The following is a 26,256-nucleotide window of genomic DNA, read 5'->3' as shown; positions in this document are numbered from 1 at the left end:
ACATGAATGACCATTTAGTTTAAAAAGATCACCAGTTTCAAAGGTTTGTCCAATAAATTTCTTTAAGTCTTTCTTAATTTTCAGATTTTTTTCTTTGAGTGTTACGGTGTGAGCAGTCAGAGTGGCCAGGGGAAGAAAGCCGCTTGCCAAACAGTTTTAGGTGTGTTACTTGGTTTTCCAGCTAGGGAATTTCATTATCTTTTTCTTCAAATAATGACAGTTTAGTGTAGCAGTTAACATTAAACTAGGAGTGCTTTTTCATCATTTTCCTTGATTAGTCTGAATGCTCTTGTTCCTGTCAGCTAGTTGGTCAATTAAAATCACAGTATCTTGTAATCAAATTCCTACTGATATTATGATGTAGTTTCAATATAATTTGCTTAAAAGGAGATGACATTTTGCCAAGATGACAAAACTTCTTTTAATACTTCATAAGTTTGATTTGGCTACTTTTTTTTTCTTTGTTCTTATGATAATAGCTGTTTCTCCCTCCTACCCCTTAAAATTCTTCTCAGGATGTCACAAAGAAAGGAGTTAGAACTTTAGTGAGCCCTGCCAAAAAAAAAAAGTTTGGGTACGTTAATGGTACTATTAAGATAACGTAGCAAATTTAGCACAGAAACACACAACAGAGTTAACTTTACAAAATTCCATTAATCAGAAAAAATTATTTGTAATACTTTGAACATATCTTTATACAGATGGTATCTTATTGTACATATGGTTTTATAGCCTGTACTTACTGTATAGTAAACGAATGTATTGATTCTTATAAGACACATTTTTGAATAGCTAGAGATTATTATATTGATACACCATAATTATTTAACCATTTTACTAATGTTGGACATATAGTTGTTTATTTGTAGGGGAACTCTATTAGAAATTCTTATTCAAAATAATTACATACATCTCTGGTTATTTTTGATTTTTTAAAAAAAGATTTCTTATGTCTGAGGAGTCATCAGACTTCCTCATAAAAGCAAAGAGAGTCATCACAAATAGCCCACAATTCTGTGACTCCATTAATTTTAAATATGCTTCTCTCTTTACAAATCATTATAAAATCTATTTTTATTTAATTTTCATGTGTGGAGTAATTGTACAAATGAGAAAGGAAGTCTGTGTTCTTCTGAAAGCTTTTAAGTGATTGTTTTTATTAATGCTCCTTAAGATACACGTTGTGTTTCCCAGGAAACCAAATACATAAGTGGATCTGAAATTTGGAGGTGTGTTAAGTGACATAAGTGCAGTTCTACTTAGGATAGAGATTTTAGTATTTTAAAGGCATGCGCTGAATAAATTTCTTGGATGATTTAGCCAAACAAGATTTTGGGGGAGAAGAGGAGGATAAAACACAGTTTATGAAGGAACTAGATTATAAGTACATTTCTATACAGTTTGAGGCTAGGGTTGTGGGTAAGTTAAGATAAAATATATTGAGGTATCTGGACAGAAGTTGACTGGAAGGAACACAGCAAGAATTTAAGAATATTTCATGCTGCAAACTTCGTTTTTGTATCTCTCATGAACAAAGAAAGCCAGTGCAGGTAAGTAAAAAGTAATGTATACTCAGGAAACTAGAAGATAGAATTCTGTCAGCAGGAGAATTGAAGGCAAGTATAAGAGCCCCACCACACCGACAAAGGCAGGATTTTAGGGGTTCACAGACTCTGCTGACCCACCATGTGACCCGGAATGTCAGAAATACTTTCTTAAGGATACTGTAGAAGTAATTATTAGTTAGGTTGTTTTTTATTTTCCCTTCCTCCATATGGATTTTAATACAGCAAGATTTAATGCATCATAATTCTTAAGAGCACAAGTTAGAGCAGTTCTGGCTATCACTAAATTTATCTGGTTTTATCATCTCTCTCATTGTATTTCATATAATTATTTCTCATATCAGGTACATGATTGTGATAATCAGCAGCCTAAAGTAGTAGTCTTCCTTAAAAGACACCCTTTTAAAAAGGGAGTAAACATTCTCTGCTTTAATCTACTATTCTTTTACACACATTGTCTGGCAAAAATAAATACAAATATAAATATGAAATAGGTGGAAAAGAAAAATATGTGACCTGTAATCAAGAGAAACAGAAGTCAGTCAGTAGAAGCAAGACCCACAGATGACCCCAATTTGGGAAATAACTGGTAAGTACTTTAGAGTAGTTATGAAGAATTTATTGAAGGGGCATCCAGTTTCTGGTCTGGCTTTATAGAACTTGGAAGTCACTCGTATCTACACAGTAAGTGGAAGCTCAGTAATCTGAAAACCAACCTTTTGAAAGATCCATCAAAGAAATGAAGTTACAGGACAAACTGATGCCCCCAGATTTGGAAACACAGAAACCCATGAGCAGAAAGCCTTGTGGGAACCATTTCAGGGTTGCAAAAACTTGGTGAGTTGCTGGAGGCTCAATGAGGACAAGTTTGAGAGTTAGAAGCTCCAGAGGGGCCCAGTCAGAGGGGCTTCCACACTTGTGTATTTTACTGCGAGCAACCTTACCAGGTTCTTACACTGAAGATTGGAGAAAAATCTCTGTTCGTCCATTCAGGGGAGAGGGGAATGGACTTAAAGCCCAAAACATCTGGGCGTAGTGGCTGACACCTGTAATCCCAGCACTTTGGGAGGTCGAGGCAGGTGGATTATGAGGTCAGGAGTTCAAGACCAGCCTGCCCAAGATGGTGAGAACCCATCCTTCCTAAAAAAATACAAAAATTAGCCAGGCGTGGTGGTGGGCGCCTATAATCCCAGCTACTCGGGGGGCAGAGGCAGAGAATTGCTTGAACCCAGCAGGCGGAGATTGCAGGGAGCAGAGATTGCACCACCACATTCCAGCCTGGGCAACAGAGTGAGACTCTGTCTCAAAAAACAAAACAAAACAAAACAAAAAAACAACAGCAACAACAAAAATGCCCAAAACATTTGAGTCTTTTTAACCTGCCCACCCTCCGAAGAAATTATTTCAGTAGAGTCTAACAGACTAAGATTTTACCAGAGCTTAACAGACCTGGTTGGAGGGAAATACACAACTCCAGTCCCTTCTGGTCTTCCTGCCTAACCTGAGGGGAAGTGGGAGTGAGACCCAGGGTCCCAGGCTCATTAGAAGACTGAGACCCCAGTCATAGGACTGTGGAACACTCCCTTTTCACACCCAGCCCCCCACCCCCGAACCCTTACCAGCCCAGCACTAAGGGCCTGTGTACTGGGATTCCTTGCACTTTGTGTGTCTTGTCTGGTTTTCATCAGAAAATTACAAAGCGTACTAAAAGGCAAAAAACACAGTTTGATGGGACAGAGCTAGCATCAGAACCAGATTCAGATATGGGGGGAATATTGGCATTGTCAGACCAGGAGTTGAAAAGAACTATGATTAATATGCTGAGGGATCTAGTGGAAAAGTAGACAACATGCAAGGACAGATAGGTAATGTCAGAGATGGAAATTACAAGAATCAAGAAAAAGATATTGAATGTAGTGCAAAAGTCGAACAACGTGTGAGGAAATAGTTTCAGCAGAGAAATGGAAATCATCTTTTTTTGTTAATGCTAGAACTTGAAAAATACAGTATCAGAAAGAAAGAAATCACTTGTGGGGACCTAATAGCAGACAGGACACAGCAGAAGTGATTGGTGAACTTGGAGACAAGTTAATAGAAATTATCTAAACTGATTCACAAGAGAAAATGAATTTAGAAAGAAAGCAACAACAAAAGTTTAGAGCATCTAGAGTACGGGACCATATCAAATGGTCTGACACATACGTAATTGGAATTCCAGAACAAAAGGAGAAAAAGAGAAGGAATAGAACAGAAGAAGTAATGGAAGATAAGTTTTGAATATTGATGATAGATATCAACTAACAGACACAAGAAGCTCAGCAAAGTATAAAGTATACGGAAGGGATAAAGTATACAGAAAATATAAAAAAACCACATCATAATAAAATTAAGGAGGCCAAGGTGGGTGGATGACTTGAGGCCAGGAGTTCGAGATCAGCCTGGCCAACATGATGAAACCCCATCTCTACTAAAAATACAAAAGTAGGCTGGTACCATGGTGCACGCCTGTAGTCCCAGCTACTTGGGAGGCTGAGGCATGAGAATGGCTTGATCCTGGGAGGCAGAAGTTTCAGTGAGCTGAGATCGTACCACTGCACTCCATCATAGGCAACAGAGCGAGACTGTAAAAACAAACTACAACAAAAAACCCAAAAAAATTTTACTAAAGGAACAAAGATAAAGAGAAAATCATAAAAGAAGCAAGAGGAAAAGTATACATTATGTAAAAGAAGGGAACAATGTTAAGGATGACAGCTGACTTGTCATCAGAAACATTGGACCAGAAAACAGCGGATAAGTGCTAAAAGAAAGAAAATCGTCATTCTATAATTCTACAGTCGGTGAAAATATCTTTTAAAAATGAAAGACATTTTGTTCAGACAAAAATCTCAGAGAATTAGTCTTCCAGCAACCTGTACTACAAAAAATTCTTAGGCTGCAGGGAAATGATACCATTTGGAAACCTGGATCTGCAGGGAGTCCAGATTACCAGAAAAAGTAAATAGGGGATTAAATAGAAAAGGTCATCAATAATTAGGTCTATGTCTGCTTAAAAGACTAGTAACTGTTTAAAATTTATGGCATTTATAATCTATGTGACAGTAAAATATGTGGCAGTAAATGCTGAGTGTGAAAGTGATAGACTTACACTGTTGTGTTTTACATTGTTTATGAAATATTATGTCATTTGAAAGTAGAGATGAGTTAAGGGCACATAGTATAATTTCTAGTAACCATCAGGAATAACATATAGATATCAAGCGAAATCCTAAAATAATGATTTGATTATCCCAGAAGACAAGAAAGAAAGAACAAAGGAAGAAGGAACAGAAGGGCTAAATGGAAAACAGATGATAGATTTAATCCTAACTACATCAATAGTTTCTTTAAATAAAAAACATTTTAAACTTTCTCTTAAAAGGCAGAGATTATCAGGCTAAATTAAAAAGTGAGACTAAAATACTTGCATTTTGAGGATGAAGACACTGATTTAAAGAAAGTTAATGAAAAAATATGCCCTGCAAATGCAAGATATAAGAAAAAATGTGCCCTGCAAATACAAGATATAAGATATGGTTTTGTGAATGTTAGATAAAGTAGACTATAAAACAGACAAGCCAGGACCTTTAATGGTAATAAAAGAGTCAAGAACACAGAGCTGTAAATGTATATGTACCTAATAAGAGGGCTGCAAACTACATGGAATAAAAATAGAACTGAGGGGCGAGGTAGGCAAACTCAAAATCATAATCGGAGATTTTAACAAGTACCCCTCAGTAACTGAAAGAACAAGTGGACAAAAAATCTGTAAGGATATAGGGGGTTTGAACAATATACCAGCCAATCTGACTTAATTCATCTTTGTATACCAAACTCCCAAGTTGTAAAATACACATTCTTTTAATTTCCCATGAAACATATACCAAAACGGGACATCTGGTAGGCCGTAAAATAGTAAGTTTAAAAAGATTAATATACGGAGGGTGATGATAATGGGATAATTATAATCTTTTTAGATAATTCTCAAATATTGGAAAATCAAACAGTATTTAAAAAATAATCCTCGGGTCAAAGAAAAACTCAAAAGGGAAATTAGAAACGATTTCTAAGCATGTGGTAATGAACACAAAATATCAGTGTATTTGTGGGATAAGTGTGTAGAGAAAAATTTGTAGCTTTAAATGGTTATGTTAGAAAAGAAGAAAGGTGTAAAATCATGAGCCCATGCCTCAGGTGGGCCCTTGCTGTTGCTCTGCACTCCTGTTGTCATCTCTGTGTTAATTAGTTTTTGTGCTCTTAGTTGCCTATTTCATGTCTTTCCACCTCGTACCTCCCCACTCTGCTGATGACTGTGCTTATTTCACTGGTAAAAGAAAAGCGATCAGAGGAGAAGTAAAGGTCTCCCTCTGACACACTGCACACTGATAGGCCCTGTACCCCTGTGTCCTGCTCACCCTCCCTTAAATGGACAGGCTGTTCCTTCCCCTATCCAAGCGGTCTCCTCCAGCCAAGCACTGGATTCCATACCCTGAGGCTCCTTCCAGGCTACATGCACCTTCTGTCTTCCCTGTATTTTCTTTTCCCCTTCTTTCTGTGTCATTCTCATCAAGTATAAATATGTAAAGAAGTCTCCCAATTTGAGTACATTTCAAATCATCCTCTCTCTGTCATCCATTTCTTGCTCCCACAGCAAGATTCCTTGAAGGATGTATTCATACTCTATATCCCACGTTGTCTGTTGTCCCCATTGAGATTTCGTCACGCTCATGCTTTTGAAACTGCTCATTGGCATGACCTCTGACTTGCATACGGCTGAGATCCAGTGGCCAGGCTGCCTTTGTTACTTCATCTGTTGCTGGCATGCGACTCACAGGTAGCTGCCTCCTCTGGAGGAACTCTCTTCACCTGTGCAGTGGTCTGCCGCCCCACCCTGCTGTTTTTCCTACCTCACAAGCTGTTCTTTGCCTCCTCCGTGATCTTACCTACTTGGCTCTTCTCTGCCTGTTCTCATTTACTAAGTGACCTCATCAGGTCCCATGGCTCAAAATCTTTATGCTGATCATGTTCAAATGTATGTCTTCAGTTCTGACCTGTCTCCTAGTTTCAGACTTACATACAACTATACAACTGTCCACTCAATATCTTCACTTGGATTTCTAATAGGTATCTCTAATCCCACATGTCTAGAACTGCACCTGCGATTTCTTTCTCTCTTCTCCAGCCATCCCTCATCTGTTTTAGCAAGTGGAAGCTGTCCTCTTACAGTGCTTTTGATTATCTTCTTTCTCTCATATCAGAGACATCCAGTCCAATAATGGATAAGGTCAGTCATCTTCAAAATGTATAGCAAATCTGTATGCCTGTTAGCTGCCCCGATGTCACTATTCCGATCCAAGTCAGTATGCCTCTCGCCTTCTGCCGGATTTCCAGTCACTCCCCTCGACCCCCGCCCCAACACAAAGGGAAGGGCATCTGTTTCTCTGTCCTCTTCTTCTGCCCTTTTCCCCATCACTCACTGGGCTTTAGCCACACTGGCCTCCTTGATGTTGCTCATATACACCAAGCACATATTTGTCTTCTGCCTGGAAGGTTCTTGCCCTAGATATTCATCTTCCCCCTCTTCAGTCAGTTGATACCATCTTATCAAAGAGGCCTTTTGTGACCACTGAAATACCACCACCCACTTCCTTCCACTCTGTTCTCTATAAAAAAATACGGCTTTATTTTCCGCGTAGTGCTTATTTTCACCAGTCACATTGCTTGTTTATTGTCTGTTTGTCTGTTTTCCTCAACCATAATACACCCTTCATGAGAACAGGGGCTGTGTCCACAAGTGTATTTCTTCAAGCAACAAGGACAAGGCCTGATACACGGCGGATGCTTGAATATTTGCTGAAAAAATGAATACGCTTAATAATCAATGTCTGTTAGGTCTTAAAATGCTTAGAAAGAATATTGTAAAGAAGTATTTTAAAAGTTAATTGTAGTTAATTATGGTTGATGTTTCTTTTATTTTCTGAATTTTCAGATTTTCTGTCATGAGCGTGTGTTTTATAATCAGAATGGTAGCAGTCGAGTCTTTAATTGGACTTTGGGTCATTTTTCCTACTGTTTACTTTCCTGTATTTTCTGTATTTCTTACAATAAGCATGTATTGCTTTTATAGGAGAAAAAATAGGTTTAAAAAAGAGGGAAAAAAACTTTAAGCCCAATATTATGACTTGTTATTTTATGGAATTCAGTAGGAACTGACATTACAGATACCATAATGAAGTTTCTTTCTTAACTTTTCATTTTGAAATGATTTTAGACTTTAAAAGATCAAAACAGTACAAATAATTTCCATAAGCTTTCACCCAGATTTCCCAGATTTTGTTTTACATTTCTTCTTTTTCTCAGACCTCTCTTCCACTTCCCCCCATACATATGCATGTATGCATATATATTAAAAATGATCTCTTTTTTTGTTTCCTTTAATCTGAAATAGTTCCTCCGTCTTTCTGTGACTTTTATGACCTTGACGCTTTAGAAGGGAACCAGCATTTATGTTATGGAATGTCCCTTGGTCTGGATTTTCTGATATTTCCTCGTGACTGGATTTAGGATATTGACAGAAATACCACACGGTGATAATGTGTCCTCCCCTGTGCATTTCATTAGGAAGCTCGTGTGTCTGCTTGTGCCATAACTGGTGATACTGACTTTCATCAGTGGATTGATTACCCGAAGTTTCTGTGGTGCAAAGATTTTTTTCCCTTTGTAATTAAAAAGTATCATATGGGGAGACACTTTAAGACTGTATAAATGTTCTGTTTCCCATCCTTCGTTGAACCCACTAGTCTCAGCATCCACTGATGATCCTTGACGGAAACAGTTGCTGTGGTGGTTGCAGAATGATGATTTTTTTTGTCATGCCATAATTTCTTCAACATTAGTTAGTTAGCATTCTGCTGCAAATGCTTTCACTTATTTGCCTATTTATTTACTTGCTATTTTATATCAGTATGGACTGATGGATTATTTTATTCTGTGGTTTATAATCCATTGACTTATTTTGATCCTTACATTTTTCTACATTTGGCTGGTGGGAGCCCTTTCAGACAGGCTTCTGTGTCCTTTTGACATCTCCCCACCAATCTCGGAAGTCAAGTTCTTTGAGCACTTGACTCTTTCTAGCACAGCAGTGCATTCTAGGCTCATGTGGTTTTCTACCCTCCGGCCTGGAGTCATTTTCCCAAGAAACCTGATTCCTTTTAGTGGAGAACAAAAAGCCGAAATCTAGACAAACCGAGATCTAGGTGCTAGTGTGTGTGCTGAAATTTATGAAAGCTCTAGTTATGACTGCTCTTTTGTTCCCCAGGAAGGACTCATACAAGATAACTTGGTTGTTTCCAGTAAATCTTCACTTTTAAATACAGCGGAAAAATCCATGTACAGTTTTTATGCTTTGGCAATTTAGAGGTGTGAGACAAAGTCAAAATATTAGTGATTTTCTTTATACTTCGTTTTCCAAAGTAAGAAAAGTTTCTTTTAAGCTATTCGTGTCTTTAAACAACTGAGTATAGTTTCGTAAACAAATTAAAACATTTACCTTTCTCTTCACCTAAACTCTCTTTACCTAAAACTCTCTGTACCTAAATTCTCTTTACCTAAAACTCTCCAGAATTTAGAAACTATTTATCAGTGGCTAAGGCCAAAATAATTGTCACCCAGTTACTAAAAATAATTCATTATTCAAAAAATAACATATAATTTCATGTCATGACCGACCCTATATTACTGACAATCTGGCCAGCCTACAATAAATAACAAAGTTATTTTTCCCCAAGAAACATGACTTCCTGGTAATAAACCTTCCCAAGACCAAGACATAAAAAAAAACTCGTATTCTAACCCAAACAAAAATTAATCATCAGTACTTCCATAACAATTTTTAATTTAAAAGTGCAGTTAGTATACAAATATATCCCAGTTTTGTTAGTTATGTTTTCTCCGATCTATAACTCACTTTTATACTATTTAAAGTATTTAATTTATTTTAAATAAATACTACCATATATAATCTATAGTTCCTTGTAATAGTCCCATTAAAATGTTAGGTACAGAAAAGATGACATCAAGCTAAAACGAGATCAAATGAATAAAAAAAAATACAGTTCAAAACGTGTTTTCTAATAAATAGACAAGTATACACACCAAACCCGATACTCATTCCTTACGACTGTGACAACTGTGACTAAAGACTGTGGACTTTCCTAGACAAGAGCCTTCCTTACTACATAATACAATCACTGCTGCTCTTGTAGATACAACCAGAGGGTGGAATTATGACCAGAAGGGGGAACTTGTGAGCCCTTTGCTCATTCTCTCAGCTTGCCAGCAGAATTTCACAAAATCCCTTGTCAACAAAACTTCACAAAGTGCCTGACTCAAGGACCGAGAGCAGCCCTCTGGAAGAATGCCCTAAGGATGATACACGGGGTAGAGCGCAGGTTCCCGCATCCCCTGCCTAAATCACTGCATTTTCCAGAAAAGGCGAATCAATAATCCTAGCCCTTATCTTTTCCTCTGCAGAAGATAATGTCTAATGATTTTGCTTTTATCATCTGTAGCCAGATGTATCCTCACATTTTACTCTATTGTAACTTCTATTAGGTTGGTGCAAAAGTATTTAATATAACTTCTAAACACATTTGATGTACCTGCTAGACACAGGCAGGGCCACCATCACTTATATATAAACTGTGGGCCAAAATACTACTTTAAAATAGTCTAACAACTCCTGAGAAGCCTCTCCCGGGTTACATTCCTCAGTAAGACTTACAAATAAAGCTAACTTTAATTCTTCAAAAGCCTGATTTTTCTTTAGTTGACAGAGGCATTTATCTCAACCTGATGTACTTGGACATGAGTTCATGTGGTACTAATAAGTCCAGAAGTGGAACCTTTGTCAACAATAAATTGCGTTTACCTCAAGGTGGCCCATAATTCAGAATTAGTTCAGCTATTAATGGACTTGCCGTTGAAAGAGTGAGTAGAATCCAGCTTTTCAAATCATTTGCTGTTTGCAAAACTGAAGGCTATAATTATAACACTTTATTCTTATTCATCAGAAAATATAGCTCCTTCCATTTTTTTCTCTTCAGACACTTGTCAGCTTTCAGCAGCTGGCAAAATATTAATTATGCAAGTCTTTAAATTTTATGTCCCTTTATAAATTGAGAACTTCTGAGTGGAAATGTAGTATCAGTTGCGTGTTTTTCAAATAGGTTAGGCATCGGACATAGAGGCAAATGTTGCCTGTCCTTTTCTGCTTGTACAGCATTGAGCTGAGAGTACATGGTGGTGTTCTCAACAGTAGTTGCTGTGCTTTGAGAATATTGCTGTCACTTTTGCAAGGGGCTATGGTGTACACTCCCATACTCTTGGTGCATATGCTGTCCCTATTAATTAGTTTTCTGTACAGCCGAAGGGGATGGGATGGGAGCTTTTAAGTTGCACTGGAGTATGTGTGTATATATCAATTTATTTTAAACTGTGAATGGTCAAGCAGAAACACAAAAATTGATTTCATTTTGTGACTATGTCAGACATTGAGAAATAAAGAACTGATAGACTTGAATATGAAGCATTGGGAACATGGTGTTCATCTACAAATCACCCAGCATTTCACCAAATGGATTCTATAAAACAGTAGTTTTGAAAGATGTTATTAGGTGTTTCCAGGCCCAGTCACTATAAGAACATGATATGTGAGATGCTTCTCTTGCAGATTGCCAGTGCACATTAGCTTATTAATGACTTTGAGACACCCCAAGGCATAGAAACATGTTTAATCCTTTAGCTCCTCATTGCCCAGCCTTCCTTGAGCAGGAAGCATTTGTTGGCTTTGTGCTTGTTAGCAAGAAACACTGGCATAGATCATGTGTTTTTCATTCAGCTGATAGTTGTTGAGCACTGGCTGAGCACAAGCAGTGCAGAGGTGAAAGGCAGAGCTCCAGCTCTCCTAGAGCTTAGATGAATGAAGGCAAGATTAGAGTTCTCTGACGAGTCCAGTGATCCAGGTCAGCTCAGGGCATTGTGGAGCACAGAGGGGGGCAAATGCTCTTACAGAGTCCAGTCTACATCCTGAGTTAGCCAGGACTCAGTTCTTGTGTTCTTATTCACTTATTCTGAAATCTTTTATGAGTACCTACTGTAAGCCAGGCATGCTGTAGACATTGGAGACTGATAAAGCAGTACACAGAGCTAAGGGGAATCCTTGTCTTTGTGGATCATATGTTCTAGTGATGGGAGACAGACAAGAAACAAGATGAATACATACAAGTGCCTAATTTATTACTTGGTGATTAGTGCTAAGCAGGAAAATACAGCAGAGCAGGGATAAGAGGGGTGTGTGATCACATGTGTGATGAGGTGATGGCATTTAGCCAGGGCTGCTAGGAAATCCTCACTTAGAAGGTGACATTTGGGTGTAGAGCTGGATGAAGTGAGGGAGCAAACCATGTAGTCTCTAGAGCAGAAGTGGTCTACACAGAAGGAACTGGAAATGCAAAGAACTCGGGAGAAGGGGGTATGCTTGGCATGTCTGAGAAACAGTGAGGAAGCCAGGGTAGTTGCAGTGGGACATACAAGGGAGAGGTTAATAGGAGATGAGGCCCAAAGGTGAACGGAGCTAGGTTGTGTAGGAGCTTATAAGTGGTCATCTGGCCTTTAACTTTTATTCTGAGTGAATTGGTAAGGCATGGAATGGATTTGAACACTCAGAGGAGCAACAGGATCTGAGGCTGGTTTGGACAAGATGGCTGGGGCTGCTTGGTTTAGAGTGTTCTGAGCAGGGGCGTGGATGGAGACAAGGTTGCTGGAAGACCAATCCCTTGGCAGTTAGGGAGGTTGAGGCGAGTGGTGATTATGCCTTGGGGCAGGGTAGGATCAGGGCAGGTGATGCAGAGCAGTCAGACCCTGGATGTATTCTGAAAATGGGTGTGTATGACAGTTTGCTGGAGAGCCAGTGTGGAGTGTGAGTGAATGAGAGATGGCAAGGATGATCCTAAAGTCTGGGACTGGAGCAACAGGAAGAATGGAGCTGGCTCTTCCAACAGGGGAAGACAGGAGAGGAGCAGGCTTATGAGGGGGTATGTGGACTCCATTCCGGCCAAGTTATATGTTCAGTTATTAGACACCCAGTGGTGCTGTCAGTAAGGAGCTTGATACATGCGTCAGGATCTCAGGAAGAGGTCCATCTGGAGGTAGAAATTTAGGAATCGTCAGCATAGAGGAAGTGTTTACAGCCATTAGGCTGGATGAGATGCCTAAATGAATGTTGATGGAAAAGAGAAGAGGTTGGAATATTTAACACAGATCTTTTTTTTCTGTATCAGTAGTTTTTAAAAGTGGAGTTTTGGAAATGTTAAAACACTAGGTTTAGAAGCAGAAGTAATTAGTGTTTTGTTTTGTTTTGTAGCAAAAGAACTTTTGTTAAAGAAAAGAAAAGCCAAGACCTTGAGCTCTGGGCTCCTGCAGAGTTTTGAGTCTGGGGAGTGAGGAAGCAGCAGAGGGAGTGGAGGGCCCGTGAGGTGGGAGGCCACCTGCAGGCTCTTGGCAGGCAGGCCTGGCCTGGGCATCATGGTCAGCACTGGGCCGTGCCACGAGAGGCCGGATGGATGAGACCTGGAAACTGGCCCTTGACTTAGCAGGGAGAGATGGTCTGCCGAGTTGGGTCAGCCCTTTCATAAAGTGATAGGGCAAAAACAGGACTGGCGTGGGGTTGGGCAGAATGGGGAAAGGGGCGAGGACAGAGCAGCATGGAGTACTCCGGGGAAGCTTTGCTGTGAAGGGAAGAGAAAGAGTATAGGGTGAGGAGCAGGGGAAGAGGGAGGGCGTTTTCAGTGCAGAATTCTAGATTTTTATGATTTTCTTCTCCAGGTTTTTTAAAAAAAATTGTGATACAATTTACATAACATTAAATTTACCTGAACCGTTTTTAAGTGTACAGTCCAGTAGCGTCTTTGTGTGTTGCTATAAAGGAATACCTGAGGCTGGGTAACTTATAAAGAAAAGTTTATTTAGGTGATGATTCCGCAGGCTGTACAGGAAGCATAGCACCAGCATCTGCTTCTGGTGAGGCCTCAGAAGGTTTCCACTGATGAAGGAAGGTGAAGGCGAGCTGTGTGTGCAGAGGTCACATAGAGAGAGGAAACAAGGAGCGGAGGTGCTGCCAGGCTCTTTCTAACAGCTAGCTCTCACAGGAACTGCTAGAGTAAAACTCGCTCACTCAGGGAGGGCATTAGTCTATTCATGAGGGATCCACCGCCGTGATCCAAACAAATTCCATTACGTCCCACCTCCAACATTGGGGATCACATTTCAGTATGAGATTTGGAGGCAACCAGCATCCAAACTGTAGCAAGTAGTGTTAACCACTGTGTATACATGGTTGTGCAGCGGATCTCCAGAATGTTGTCATCTTGCAGAAGTAAAACTCTGCACTCATTAAAGAACTCCCCATTTCCCTCCTCCTCTGACCTCTGGCAACCACCATTCTACTGTCTCTATGAAATGGACTGCTTTAGATGCCTCCTATAAGTGGAATCATGCAGTATTTGTCTTTTTGTGACTGGTTTATTTTGCTTAGCCTAATGTCATCCTCAAGGTTCCTCCATGTTGTAGTATGTGTCAGAATCTCCTTCCTTTAAAGGCTGAATAATATTCCATTGTATGTGGATACTACATTTTGTTTGTCTATTCATATATTGATGGACACTCAGGTTCTTCCACCTCTGCTGCTATGAATAATGCTTCTGTGCACATAGGTATGCAAACGTCTCTTCAGTCCTTGCGTGCACTTCTTTATGGGTATATACTCAAGTAGAGTTGCTGGGTTGTATGTTTAATTTTGGGGGGACCACCACACAGTTTTCCACAGCAGTTGTACCATTTTACATTCTCACCAACAGTGCACAGGGTTTTAATTTCTCCACATTCTTACCAACAGTTTTCTGCATTTTTGTTTTTGTTTTTTAAATAGTGGCATTCTAATGGGTATGAGAGGTGGTGGTGAAATGGATTTCAGTCATTCTTAAAACTGTTAAAATGATTGAAATCATAGCAGATTTGTAAGAAGAGCAATGGTAGGTAAAACACTTAGGCTTTGGTCCACCCCTGTGAGTGCTCAGGAGCGTCAGCTATTACTGTGAGGAAGGGGGTGCCCATGCATGAGGCAGAGGGAGCAGAGCAGCTGTGCAGAAGCACAGACAAAGTGTGAGGAAGTGGGAGAAGTGTGGGACTGCAAGTAGTGCATTCTGGCTGGAGCACCAGGCGAGGGCAGAAACGAGGTGCAGCCAGTTAGAAAGGCTACTGTTAAAAAGTCAAAAATAACAGATGTTGGCAATGCTGCAGAAAAAAGGGAATGCTTACTTACTGTAAACATGGTGGGAATGTAAATTAGTTCAGCCACTGTGGAAAGGAGAACGTAAAATAGAAGTACCATTCCATCCGGCAATTCCATTACTGGGCATAGACCCAAAGGAAAATGGATCATTTTACCAAGAAGACACATGCACTCGTATGTTCATCACAGTGCTATTTGCAGTAAGAAAGACGTGGAATCCACCTGAGTACCTCTCAGTGGTGGACTGGATAAAGAAAATGTGGTACATCATGGTATACTACACAGCCATAATAAAGAATGAGGTCATGTCTTTTGCATCAACATGGATGCAGCTGGAGGCCATTATTGTAAGAGAATTAACACGGGAACGGAAAACCAAATACTGCGTGTTCTCACTTATAAGTGGGAGCTAAGTATTGGGTACACATAGACATAAAAACGGGAACAGTAGACACTGGGGACTACAGGATGGGGAGAGAGAGAGTGGGGCAAGGGCCGACAAACTGTCTCTTGGATACTATGTTCACTACCTGGGTATGGGATCATTCATTCCCCAAACTGCAGGGTCACTCAGTATACCCATGTAACAAACCTGTACATGTACCCTCTGAATCTAAGGTAAAAGTTGAAATTATTTTTTAAAAACTGGGAAAAGAAATGAAGTGCGGTGTACAGGGCCTTCTGTGTCATACTGAGGGGCTTATTAGATTTTATCTTGAAATGACAGGGAACAGTGAAGAATTTAAATAGATTAAATTAAATAGAAATGACATAGTCAGTTTTTCCTGTTAGATCATTTGGCAGCAGTGCGATGCATGGGTTCGGGGGTGGGAGGTGAATCTAAAAGCTATTGAGGTAATTCAGGAGAGAAACGAGGGTCTGGGGCAAGATGGCAGTGGGTGTAGAAGGGACGATATTTGGTGTTGAGTTAGCCATAGAGAGAGGGAGCTGTCACAGTGACACCATTTCTGGCTTGGGCTTCATTTTGGATGGTAGGTGCTTTTCAACATGGGGATGCAAGTTTGAGGTAAGGTGAAAAGGAATTATATTTCAGCTTATACAGGATTTGAGAATCTTAACAGACATCAACATGGAGATGCTCAGTAGCTAGTTAGATAACAAGTCTAGCTCAGGAAAGAGTTCATAAAACAGTAAATGAGCATTAATTCTGGACGCCACAGCTAGTTATAGTATGTTAAAATGTATATAGTTTGTGTAAAGGCTTTATTTTTTTGTCTTTGTGGAACCATTTTGCATATTATGGGAATGGAAACTTTTCGACAGAATATTGAGTGTACACGGAAGACCATGCTGTGGATATTGAGCTTTAAGAGAAGCAATTTATTGCTTAGCTGAAGGCTGAAATCTGGATTTTTCTCTCCTTTTTTGGTGGGGTATGGGGTACATGTTTATTGATTTATTCTTATTTTCTAAGAGAAATTCTTCTTGTTAAAACAGTTACACAGAATCTATGAAATTATACTAATTTTAAACTCATAAGAATTCATCCCCAGTGTCTAGGTGTAACCATTTAAGCAGTAAAATATTTTAGTCCATTTCATTAAGTAGATAAGAAATTATCGAGTGTTTCATGGCATGAAATAATTCATGAAGATGGCAGCCAAGGGAGTCCAGGGAGCTATGTGATAAAAGCAGAGAACTAAAAGTTAGAAGACCATATTTTTGTTTCGTCCATTTCTGCTATGTACTAGCCATGGGATTTGGACAGATCACCCTTCTGATCCTCTGTTTAGTCAACCAGAGAATGAAAACATTAACTTCCTGTTTACCTCCCGGACTCACTTACTCATTGAACAGGTGTATGCAGGAGACATCACACAGGCAGAGTTCACGGTCTCATGGATTATAGCAAAGGGTACAGAAAGTGGCTGTGAAAGCAACGTATAAACTGTAAAGCACCACGAGAACTTTAGGGTTATTCTTAACTCTAATGAAGTTTTCTTCCTGGGAGGTTCAGGTTCTCTTTCTCATTTGAGTGATAAACCGATAGAAAATAAAAATAAAAAGAAGTGGTAGGTATCTCTTTCAGAAAAGTTAAGGTGAGGTGTCTTACCCAGTCAGAGTAGGCAGCTATTTAATATTTGTTGAATGGATAAAGTAATGGTGTTAGGATTTGGAAATTCAGTGTGAGCAGATAATGATTCTTATCTTGCTTGCTAAATTTTCAGAAATGTTACATTTTAAGAAAAGTGGGAGTTATATCTAGCACTCAGAGGAATGTAGAAATGAGCCATGCAGAAAAAGTTAACTCAGAATTCAAAATCTTGGTTTATAGAGAGTACCTGAGTCAGCACTATATACCTAGATTTCAAGATACTAATTGGAAGAATTTAATGCCATTGGAAAGTGTTAGGCACAAATAAGATATCTAATGTTTCTGATTGTGAATGAGATAAAATCCCCGATTTAAAGGCCAACATGATAATTGAATTATCTTGGGGAATAAAGTGAAAGTGTGGTTCCTGAGATTGTATTTACACTTAAAGCATGAAAAATGAGAACTTAAGTTGCAATTAGTGGGAAGCAACTTGAGCGATAGCTCATATAGCAATAAAGATTCTATACTATCTGGGATATTTTAAAATTCTACAACTTTGAGTCAGTTTCAGATTTATAAGAGTATCTCTAATAAACTTCAGAAGTTCTAAAGGCCGTGGACTGTGACATTTTATTTTCATACTCGTTTGCACGAAATCCCACATGTTGACAGGTGAGGATGTGTGAGGGTCGCTTCATCAGCTCCGCAACAGATGGCCTTCTCCATTCATTTTATTCTACAGGCAAACATGCTGAGGACATATTTGGTGAGTTGTTTAATGAGGCTAACAACTTCTACATCAGAGCAAATTCTCTTCAAGACAGAATTGATCGCCTCGCTGTCAAAGTCACCCAGCTGGATTCAACAGTGGAAGAGGGTAGGTAATTGCTTGAAAGCAGTGAGCTAGAAGTGATGTTGACAAGATGGTAGTAATTAATTGCAGTGTAATTACTGCTTTTTCCTTGGGGTGGTATGCTGATATTTCATCGTGTCTTTTCCTAGAAGAATAGTGAGGGGGAAAAAACCTACAACTTTGGGTTAATTCACAATGAAAAGATTCGTATCTGGCCTACTTCATACTCTATACTCTTTTGTAAGAAAATTACCAATATAGTATTTGTTTTAAAGGCTTCTTTGAATATAGTCAGTATTAGAAGCCTCAATTTAGGTTACTGATAGTTATTTTTAAAATAGTTTCTTACCTAAAAATTACAGAGCCACTCTAGAGATAATGATCCACCCGAGACAGTGTTACACATACCTTGTGTGACACAAGCACCTGGTGCTCTTAGGATTGATGCCTGTAAAATCCTGGTGATTCTGCTGATTTAAAAATTGTGTTAACCTTCTCAGAAATAGCATTTACTGAAGGCCTTTAGGCTGCAGGCTTTAAAATAATGTTAATACTGACAAGCATTGTATAGTTAACTGATAGTCATTTGATGATGCACCCTGAAATTGTCAGTCTCAACAAAATTGAAACTATCAACAATCCCTTTTTAAAAATTTTACTTTCAGTATCTTGAATGAAAGACTGAGATTGAGCTGGAGAAAATATGCTAAAAAAAGTACAAAATATACTACTTCATATTTATTTTGAGAAAAATATTTAGGTTAAAATTTAGTTTTACCTTTAAATAATGGCAGTTAACACTTTCTCATGTTGCTTTGAAAAGATCCTAGTGTCTGATTTTTGCGCTGTATCTATAGAGTAGTATTGGTAAAATATAATGCTTTTTTTTTTTTTGAAGTAGTTATTTGTAGGAGTCATCCCATATCATTTAAAAAATATATGTTACCTCATATTCAGGTATTTTCAAAGGTCAAAATTTGATTAGTGAATTACAAGTATAACAAAAATGTAGAACTTTGATTTTAATATCCATTATAGAAGCATTGTTACTTTTCCAACAATAAGTATTACTTGATCTGTTCAGGTAAGGAAATCTTAACATCTTAAACCAATCATTCACGTTTTAAGTTAGTATCACAAGTGATTTTTAAAGCTATTCATATTTCTTCAGCTTTTTGTTGGCTGTTGCCATTTGAATGCTTATGATAACCTTACCCTGGAAAAGATTAATCTGTAGAATAAATTTTATGAGATTTTATAGTACATGTCATATCTTTAAAATCCTTTTCCAAACAAGATTTTACCTTATTACTTTTCTTGGTCATGGATGTTACAGTAGAAGAAATACTTGACTGAAAATTAGGAAGTCCGTATTCTATTTTGGTCTTGCCACTTTTTCGCTAGAGTTTTTGGAATCTTAACATTTCTGAAGCCCAGCTTCAGTGGTTGAATAGGTGGGTTAATAGCCTAGTCTATCCACCTCATAAAGAGTTTGATGAAAGTCAGATGAGTTAATAAATGAAACGTAAAGTGCTGTACAAGCACAAGAAAGAACTTTACCCAGCCCCGATTTTCTGAATCCTTAGTGTAATTTTGTATCATCGATCAAGCTACTTAATTTTGGGGACTAGATGCATGTTGAAAAGCCTTGCCATCTTTCCTTAATGTTTGTTGCAGAAAACCTTAATGTGTTATTTCCATTTGTGTAATTTTTGCAGAAGTATTTCCCACATGCATTATATTTAAACTAATGTTGTTTGAACAGTGTTTTCCTGAGGGTATTGAAATCTGTGCATTTACATGCCTGTTGCATTCATAGCTATATTCCTATGTGATTTCTGAGAAGTGCTATTTAAATAAAGAATGTTACTCTAATATTAGGTTCAGTGAAATAATTAGATTACTACCAAAAAAAATCATGATTTGACCTCATTTCATAGTGATAGCTATTATCTGTGAAAGGGAAGGAATACACATGCCATTAAGCATGGTTTTAAATGGACAATAAAAATATTATTTGGTTGTTCTAGGAGGTGTTTTTGATTGTGAGTCAAGTGGTACTTATTTCTAAACAGTTAAAAATATTTCTATGTAACCCAACTGGGGGGTTTTCTCTAAATAGTCTCACTACAGGATATCAACATGAAAAAAGCTTTCAAAAGTTCCACAGTCCAAGACCAGCAGGTGGTTTCAAAGAACAGCATTCCTAATCCTGTTGCTGATATTTACAACCAGAGTGATAAGCCACCACCTCTGAACATCCTGACACCATACAGGTATAGCTTCATGCGTGCCAGAACCTTTCCTAGAGGTGAGGGGAGAGCTGGGCAGAGCTGGGAGCAAGCTGATGCATTGTGTGGGAATGTCCTTGATGGCTCATCTGGGTTAAAATTCAGAATTGCTTCAGACTTTGAAAATAATAATTGCATTATATACAGTGAAACTACTCAGTGGTACATAATTATTAAAGTTATAGTATTTCAGCATAGTGATACATTTAACAGTAGAAACGTGAGCTCTGATTTTAGCTTTTAGATGTAGCTACCTTAAGTAGAAGTGAGTAAGTTGCCTGACAGTATTGTGTGTGGTTATGTTTTTAGATTCGATGTCAATTTGAAAGGAACTACATAATTCATTTATAATGCAGCAAAATACATGTCTCAGCACTGCAGAGACATTTGCTATTTAATTCAGAAAAAACATATTCTGTAGTGTTAGGGTTTTGAAGAGTGAAAATATAGTCAACAAATTAACCTTCTGTTACTGGAAAATGGTAGGACACGTTATCAGGACCAGACTTCCAAGAAAAACAATGGAAAATAAATAGCGCAAAAAAATAATATGAAGAGACTAACTAAAGATGCTCTCTCTAAACACCCCTCCTGCCTTCTCCCAGCTCAGCACTTTCTTCCCATACCTGCTGTCGCCTCCTGCTCCACATCCCTCTTTCAAACACTGTCTCTCCGTCCCTTGTGGTATGCCGTGTCCTCTCCCCACCTCTGTGGCCTCCTGTGGAGCTCAACCTTTGGCCTCTGACAAGCACAGACTGTGGTGGCCAGTGATCCTCACAGCCCCAGGCCAACTCTCTGGTGATTCTCCTGTGAGGGCCTTCCAGGAGCCTGCGAGTTCTCCACTTCCATTTACTGCCCTCTCAGCAGTCCTCCCCGTAGGGACCCTTTGGCCCGTCTCAGGGAGTACATCTTGGTCCGAATTCCTGTCCCTTCTCACTGTCCACAGGGAGATGTTTGGAGCCACCCTGTTGCAGCTGTGCTAGGAAAGTGCAGTTCAAACTACATCACTTTCTTTCTGCACAGACAAGGGAGGCTCTCAGAAAAACAGGCCACATGGAAGGTGATGGCAGAGGAGAACGATGCCATGCCTTGTTAGGGAAAAAGTAGACTTCTCTGGAGGTTTTAGCACACTTATTTAAAAAGATGAAGGATATGTGTGAATGTAACATTATAATCCTAACGTTTTAATTTATGGCTTTGCATTTATTCAGCGGGCGTTTTCCTGGGGCAGTTGCATTTTTACTTAGCACTGAAGCCTCAAACACAATATGACATGTAGGCTCCTGAAAGCTCCTGCCCGCTGTTACTGGGAAACCTCACCGGAAATTCTGTTCCAACGGAAAAAAGATTGGGTAACCCAGTGAACCACTTACATGGATTAATCTAGATCACGATAAAATATTTGTAGTGAGTTACAGTTTTTAATTGCATGAAGACTGATTTGACTTTCACGTGTGTGTGTGTGTGTGTGTGTGTGTGTGTGTGTGTGTGTGTGTGTATTCAGTCTTATGGAAAATAAAGCATATCTTTGACTTTTTTTTCTTTTTTGAGACGGAGTCTCGCTCTGTCACCCAGGCTGGAGTGCAGTGGCGCGATCTCAGCTCACTGCAACCTCTGCCTCCTGGGTTTAAGCGATTCTCCTGCCTTAGCCTCCCGAGTATCTTTGACTTTTTAATAGTGTGTTTAAGGATCGCGGTGCCAGCACACATTTGCTTTTTCATTAATATAGCAATATTTGGGGTATATAACATACAGACTTTCACATTTGAACTTAAATATGGCACTGTGACAATATTGTCTTAATATAAGAAGTACAAAGCGACTGAAAAAAAAGATTTTTTTTGGGACATAGTTTTGCTTCACTCTTGTTGTTCAGGCAGGAGTGCAATGGTGTGAGCTCAGCTCACTACAACCGCCACCTCCCAACTTCAAGCGATTCTTCTGCCTCAGCCTCCCAAGTACCTGGGATTACAGGCATGTGCCACCAAGCCTGGCTAATTTTTGTATTTTTAGTAGAAATGGAGTTTCACCATGTTGGTCAGGCTGGTCTCAAACTACTGACCTCAGGTGATCCACCCGCCTCGGCCTCCACAAAGTGCTGGGATCACAGGAATAAGCCACTGTGCCCAGCCTAAGTGACCGAAAAATTAAGTGTTTAGAAGCTATAGGAAACAACAGATGCTGGAGAGGATGTGGAGACATAGGAACGCTTTTACACTGTTGGTGGGAGTGTAAATTAGTTCAACCATTGTGTAAGACAGTGTGGTGATTCCTCAAGGATCTAGAACTAGAAATACCATTTGACCCAGTGATCCCATTACTGGGTATATAACCATAATATTATAAAGCATTCTTCTGTAAAGACACATGCACACGTATGTTTATTGCAGCACTATTCACAATAGGACATACTTGCAACCAACTCAAATGCCTGTCAACGTTAGACTGGATAAAGCAAATGTGGCACATATACACCATGGAATACTATGCAGCCATAAAAGAGAATGAGGTCATGTCCTTTGTAGGGACATGGATGAAGCTGGAAACCATCATTCTCAGCAAACTAACACAGGAACAGAAAAACACCACATGTTCTTACTCATAAGTGGGAGTTGAACAGAGAGAACATAAGGGCACAGGGAGGGGAACATCACACACTGGACCTGTTGAGGGGTGGGGGCAAGGGGGAGGGATAGCATTAGGAGAAATAGCTAATGTGGATGATGGGTTGATGGGTGCAGCAAACCACCATGGCACATGTATACCTGTGTAACAAACCTGCATTTTCTACACATGTATCCCAGAACTTAAAGTGTAATAATAAAAAAGAACATATCTGTTTATATTCTTGTCAAGGTTAACATTTGCTTACTTAAGTGAGTTCCCGCCTTCATTAAGGTACTGGCTCCATTTTTAGAAAAAGAAATGCACATCTTATACGTCTTAAATTTTGCAGCTTTTTCTAGACCTCTACCTATATTCAAGGCCTTGGTATCTTAGGGAAACAAATTATCTTTCTCACAATGATGTTATTAATGTAATCTCTATCATGCAGGTTGCCTGTCAATTAAGAAACTAGGAAAAGAAAGGAAGGACATTAACAGTCAAAGGTTAAGGTGTAGTGTGCGTTGCACTGGCTCTTCAGTGATTTTCAGACATAGCGCCTAGAATAGCCCCATAGGCACCCAGGCCTTGGTATTTGATGGTAAGACACTTAACAGGAGATGGCATAGCGGGGGCTTTAATGACAGACCTTTGCTTTCTTCTGAACAATTAGCCGCCTTTGACTGTTTGGGCATCAACTCTCCTGTGCTCATTTAACTGATTTTGCTTCCCCTGTGTTCCTGGATGACTCATTGAAATACTGATATGAAATAATATAAAATGTTCTGCCTCCTTTGAAGGTAGTCTTCAGAAGCATTACTAGAAGACAGTGTTTACTTTGTATCATGATGGTTTTGATCATGACTGTTGATTTACATGACAGCTTTGGACCTCTGCTAGCTGCATCTTTGGTTTTATGATAAATGAGCTACTTATATGAAGACTTAAAATATTCTTCAGACCACAGTAATTGCTGTGACAGTGCTTTAAAATGAAATGGCTACAGGTGAATAAAGCTTCTGTGTAGGTTACTTCCAGTTTGAAAATACATAGGTCGTCCCTGTTTTTCCTCACATTTATGCCCATAAACATTTTGCTTCTTTCCTAATTGAACTTACAGATGTTGGGCAAACTTTCTTGAGAAAAGGGATAGAGTACTTACTAATTTTAATCCTAACAATGTTGAAGCTCCAATGTGGAAGTGAATGTGTGCTTTCTAAGAATCCATCCGTCTCTGTGTGTAGTCCCATGTTGGAATAAGCAAAAAGTTTCCTGAAGTAATTGAGGTATTATAAATTGCTGAATATGAGCCATGTTGTGATTTTTTTTTTTCTGAGCAATTTTGTATACTCGATTCTAAATTTGCAAGAGTACTTTTAACCTACAACAGGTTATTCTACAATAGGTTGCTGTTTTATGTTTTCACATTTTTTCAAATAAGGAAACTTAAAGACTTAATATGTGTAGGATAGTTTAAGTGCCCCATGTAGACGTTATAATCCCATGAGTTCAAATCAACATTAACCTGCATATAAAAGTCTCTAACAGTCTTTTCTTCCCTGACTTACAATACATTGATTTGTAGAGATGACAAGAAGGATGGGCTGAAGTTCTATACTGATCCTTCCTATTTCTTTGACCTCTGGAAAGAAAAAATGCTACAGGACACAGAAGACAAAAGGAAAGAGAAAAGGCGTCAGAAGGTAAATACTTTCAGTATGGGAAATGTGCGTATCAGTGTTTAAAAGGAGATTCTTGTTTAGAAATAGAAAATTATTTAAGCGGTTGAGATACTGGATATAGTGCTGAAGTTTTTTTAGAGGTTGCATTTCTCATGAAAGATCCTGACAATTCAGTCTAACGCAGTAACACTATTTTTCAGTAAATACTGATTTGTTCCCCAGCACTTGCTTTGCTTTAACAAAAGTAGTTCCTGAACTTAGTTTTGCTACCATGTTTTAGTAACTTCTCTCCTGCTTTCTCAAATTTTTGTAAAGCAGTCAGTATTCCAAATCAGATACAATGATGTGCTTGTGTCTTTTTAACATTTTTAATTGTTGGGTTGCCTTCTAGCTGTAATTAAAATCTTGGTGAGATGTTCACATGGCATTGAGAGGCATATGTGGTTTGCACATTCAGGGGATAGGATTTACTGAAAAGGAACTTCCCTTTAAGGGGTAGGGGTAGGAAGAGACTTGCAAGTCTGAAGGTTGAGAAATACCTGCATTGCAAGCAGTCATCAAAGGAGAAGCCCACGCTACTAAGGTAAAGGGATTTGTGTTTTGAAAATTGTTCCTTTAGGACCCAGAAATTAGACTTCGGCCACTGAGTGGAATAATTCTCTAAGGACAAGTATTTTTTAAATATTTTTATACGTCAGCTATATTTAAAAATGACCATCCAGTTTGCTTGACAGATTAGAGCACTTTAGTTAGGAGAAATGCTTAGCATTTTGTGAGCTGATAGCCTTAGGGTTTTGAGGCACTGAGGGTGTTGGCCCAGTAGGAGTGACAGTTTGGTTTGGAGGAGAATCTGAAAATCGAAAACAGCATTTAACTGAGAACAGTTTGCAGACTGCTGTTGTAAGACACCATGACTGGTTCCGGGAAAGGGGGATGCAAAGGACTTGGTCATTCACACAGTCTTCTTGTGCTCATGGCTTTGGGAGATTTAATTGGGATATATCTTGGAAAAGTTGCTAGGTTTTACAGAGCATTCAAGTGAAGAAAAAAGAAAGATACCAATCTTTTGAGTGGAAAAGGAACAAATATTTAAAAAGCATATTTGTCTTAATCCTCATGCTTTTTTATAGTTACAGGGAAAGAATGCTGGGGCTTACCTGCCTTTAAAATGTGCCTGCTTTTTAAAAAAGGCCTTCTAGGTTTCCTTTCTCAATGATGCTTTTGGCAAAACTGTTTAATTTTTTGTCACTCTTCTTGAAGGGGAAACAATTTTTATGTATGAATATTGTGTCTTTAAAATCACTTATTATATCCTGGGCTGTTTTGTCTCATTCTACCTTCCTCAAACACATAAAATTCTGGTAAGAATTTCTTTCGTTCACTTATATAATGACTTGATGTTGAATGCCTTCTAAATGCTGGATAAACAGTGGCAGAGAAAAACAAGATTACCACCCTCATGGAGAGGACAGTATAATGAGGGACACAGGCCTTAAATAATCATGCAGCCTCGGAAATGGGGAAAGAGGGAGAGAAGTTTCAAAATGTTCATATAGGTCCGCTTCCTATGGAAATAGAAAATGAGGCAAGATATTCTTTATTCCCCAGGATTTCAGAAACCCAAATCACGTTCAGTTTGCAGTTGACAAATCTGAAGGAAAAATTAGTTTAGAAAACGTGAGGATTAAAAAACCCACATTTTGAACTTTGTTTCCTTTAGTTTGATGCTTTAAAAACATTAAAAACCTCATTAGACAAGTATGAAGCTTTAAACATGTAATGACACTGTTGGTAAGTGTGGTGAAAGAAAAG

General features: G+C 38.8%; 1 protein-coding gene across 2 annotated transcripts in view; it reads left to right on the top strand.

Moving 5' to 3' along the window:
* The window catches only part of WASF3 (WASP family member 3), a 74,883-nt gene that overhangs the window by 33,582 nt on the left and 15,045 nt on the right, over positions 1–26,256 (top strand). For both annotated transcript variants that reach the window (XM_017848513.1, XM_017848512.1), the window contains exons 3-5: positions 17,757–17,891; positions 19,990–20,143; positions 24,348–24,465. In XM_017848513.1, the coding sequence (XP_017704002.1) occupies positions 17,757–17,891; positions 19,990–20,143; positions 24,348–24,465 (407 nt within the window). The remainder of the gene's footprint in view (positions 1–17,756; positions 17,892–19,989; positions 20,144–24,347; positions 24,466–26,256) is intronic.

This window comes from Rhinopithecus bieti, unplaced genomic scaffold, assembly GCF_001698545.2.
Source record: "Rhinopithecus bieti isolate Rb0 unplaced genomic scaffold, ASM169854v2 scaffold_28547, whole genome shotgun sequence".
NCBI classification, from domain to species: domain Eukaryota; kingdom Metazoa; phylum Chordata; class Mammalia; order Primates; family Cercopithecidae; genus Rhinopithecus; species Rhinopithecus bieti.
The sequence above is the reverse complement of the archived record's forward strand: the minus strand, read 5'-3'. Positions and strand labels throughout refer to the sequence as shown.